The 3,333-nt window shown below is 37.6% G+C and overlaps 1 protein-coding gene across 2 annotated transcripts in view; it reads right to left on the bottom strand.

The window, feature by feature from the left end:
- The window catches only part of LOC108968259, an 8,313-nt gene extending 7,397 nt beyond the window's left edge, over positions 1 to 916 (bottom strand). Inside the window, exon 1 of one of the 2 annotated variants that reach the window (XM_018932177.1) lies at positions 608 to 916. In XM_018932177.1, the coding sequence (XP_018787722.1) occupies positions 608 to 659 (52 nt within the window). In that variant the 5' untranslated portion in view covers positions 660 to 916. The remainder of the gene's footprint in view (positions 1 to 607) is intronic. The other variant, XM_018932176.1, reaches the window with a different exon arrangement.
- Between the last annotated feature and the right edge of the window lie 2,417 nt (positions 917 to 3,333).

Raw genomic sequence — 3,333 nt, 5'->3', positions numbered from 1 at the left:
AAAGTTTAAAAATCTGAAAAAAAAACAATTTTTAAATTAAAAAAGGCGATTGTTTAACGAAAAATCATACATAAATTATGTATGGTTTCACCAAAAAAATTTCAAAAATCTAGATCAAATAATTTTTTTAATTTCCATTTTTCACAAAACTTACAATGCAGGTTAATTTTAAATTTTTTAATTTTTATTTTACAAAAAAATATTTCAAAATCCCGATAAAAGATTTTTTTTTAATAGCCTTTAATATAAAAATTGCTTTGCGATTCTTTGAATGAAATGYTGAGCAACATTCTTGCAACTTTACAATTTTCCTCCGCCAGATACATACAGGACTTCAGAGAAATTCAAAAATATGYCATGCTCATCTGTATAAAACTTCAGATATAGCTTGGAGCTGCATTYAAACGAGATACGCGTTACGAATGCTGACGAAAAGTTCTTGAAAAACTTTTGTACAAAAAGCATGCCGTAACAATAATTGCAACTAAAAAATATATCTAATAAAAATTTTCGAATTTTTATTCGAAACCTTCYGTTCGTTCAAAAACGATCTTCTGCACTTAAATATTATTATGTATTTTGTGTATGCATGGAGTTTTGTACAAACCTGAGACGCAGGCTAACACGCTCAGTAAACAGATTAAAATAATTTTCGCCATTTCTGCTACGTGAAGACACAAAACAAGAGAGACTCTTTCCGCCAATTAATCGAACACTAATAACCAATTTTTCAACTTGTTCCACTATTATATATAGAACTACACCACAATATTGCTATATATATATGTATATGTATATATATTTGTAAGGATATTTGTAGTTGTAAAATTATATTTTGTTCCGTGAACGAGTGAAAGACACGTTCGTTCTTGATCGCTGCAAAAGACCAACTGACACAAACACCGCACAGCCAAGAACTCTAAAGTTGTTGAAGTCAAAGACTGGCAGAAGAATTCTTAAACCATGGCGGCTTCGTCTTTAACTGCGGCTTTGTGACTTCGATTACAAACACACACACATGCACACAATTACGTTGGACTGACTGCTTTGACTTTTTTTTTTTGTGTGTGTGTGTGCACTGTCGCTTTGTCGCTTCGCTACGTTTTTGACTCGGCTATTATTTACAAATACGCTTGTGTGCGGGTGYGTGTGTGTGTGATTAATCCTTTGAGCCAACGCTGGCAGTGGCAAGTCAACTCGTACATACACACATACAAAAATATACATATATACACCAACACCCGCAAACCTAGAGTCACTAAGTTGCTTTTGCTTTTGTTGTTGTTTTGGTTGTTGTTGCTGCTGCTCTTTGAGCACAGGTAACGTTTGTGCTGGCGACTGCCAATGTGATGCGATCGCGGCAGCGCTGCTCCATGCCCTACGGCTCCACGCAGCATGCCCAAACAAACGCAAACACACACACACACATACATTTGTAAAAACATAAAAGCACACACACATACACTAAATGCATACAGTTACATACATACCTGCATATAAATCTTGCCGCTGTTTTGTTTCGATTTTGGTTTTTACTTTTGTGCCTTTATCGCTGCGCTCGCATTGTTCTTATTAACGTTTTTGTTATTGTTGTTGTTGTTGTTGTTGCTGTTGCCGCTTGCGCGCTCGTTTGGTGAACTGAGTGATGTGCGAAATGCTTTTTAATCAAGTTCACGGTTACTAAGGTTAAGAATGAAGTTCTTGCTGGTGACTTCGAGCAGTTCCCGCCGACTCCACTACCTCTGCCCGTAGCCCCTCACAAACAATTGGACAATCGGCCCAGYGGACAGGCAAACGGCGCATTCGTTCGTTCGTTTGTTTTTTGGTTGATGGTTGCTTGCTTGCTTGCTTGTTGTCATTGTTGTTGCATAGGCGGATATGCGGATAAATGGGATATGTGAACTGTGAACATCACACAAACACACACACACACACGCGTGTATATGCAGTCGCACATACACCAGCATAGACATTATCGCATAGCCGTGAAGAATGCCAGCGAGATCAATGCGCGTCCGCGTTCGCGTCGTTTGGCGAAGGTGGCCACAATGGTCACCGTATGCTGGCAATGGCGGTGGCAGTGATGATGGCAGTGACGATGGCGGTGGCGATGGCAGTGGCGTCTGAACGTAGCGCATAAATAAATATTGGTAAAAAAGGAAGCGTTGAGAGGCGCACAAGATTCCGGGTGTTACTCCAAATGTACAATGGCGTTGAGAAATATTACTACACTCCCGCTCTACGATTTTGAGCTCGTTGCAAAGRTTTGCTTACTAAGTAATTGCACCTTTCTTTGCTGTTTCACTTTATTTATCTCGCTTTTCTCTCTTTCTCACTTTCTTTCTCTCTCACTATCCCTTGCAGACGCTTTTATTCGAATTTAATTTTTTTTATAAACTCAACATTTCTTTGGACCTATTCCTCGAAAACTAACTCTCTATGTTTATTTCCGGTGTTGATTTCAWCCAATTCGAATTTCTCTCTTCGATCCATTTTTATACTACTCATAAGCGCAGARTGTTGCTAGTCCATATTATAGTATGCRCTTCTACCTCATCAKATTCGGCGTAAATTTGTTCCAATCGGATTCTATTTTACCTAATCCTATGCTATTCGAGCTTATTAGAAAAACGCCTTCAGCTCKTTTTTCAATAGAATACGATTTCCTTACCTGCCCTTGGTTCCTACTTTGCCATATCAAAATAGACTCTTCTAATCCACCTCATACTATCTAATTATGCCTTTACATTTGTGTTAGTATCCGTTTAAATTAGACTTTCTTTATTTGTCTCGACTTTTTTTGATTGAGTAGGAAGCTATCTTATGTTATAGAGGATTTTCCAATAAGAATGATATGATTTCTTATAAAAATACTACTACTTACTTTTTCCWCTAAATYAAGTYGTRGGTCATGATGTCAATATTGACAGAGCGTCTGATTTGTTGCYAAAAACCAATAACTTCAAATAACCCCACAAGTAGTAGTCCAATGGTGTTAAATCACAACTTCTTGGAGGCTATTTAATGTCGCAATTCTTTTAAATAATCGAATCTCGAAATTTTTATCGCAATAATTCKGTTGTTATACGTGCTGTGTGGCACGTAGCACCTTCTTGTTGGAACTAGATGTAGTGAAWATCAACTTTTTCCTYCRAYTGCGGACATAAMCAGTTKATTATCATYGATCTATACCGCTCTCCATTGACAGTAACGRTTTCACCAGCTCCATTTCGAACGAAGTACGGACCGATGATTTCTCTTGGACAAAAATCAGACCAAACTGTCAATTTAGGTGAATCTAATGGTTGTTCATGAATAATTTGCGGATTTTCT

This window comes from Bactrocera latifrons, unplaced genomic scaffold, assembly GCF_001853355.1.
Source record: "Bactrocera latifrons isolate USDA-ARS-PBARC rearing strain unplaced genomic scaffold, ASM185335v1 scaffold_207, whole genome shotgun sequence".
NCBI classification, from domain to species: domain Eukaryota; kingdom Metazoa; phylum Arthropoda; class Insecta; order Diptera; family Tephritidae; genus Bactrocera; species Bactrocera latifrons.
Note: the sequence above shows the minus strand (reverse complement) of the source record. Positions and strands in the feature narration are given on the sequence as shown.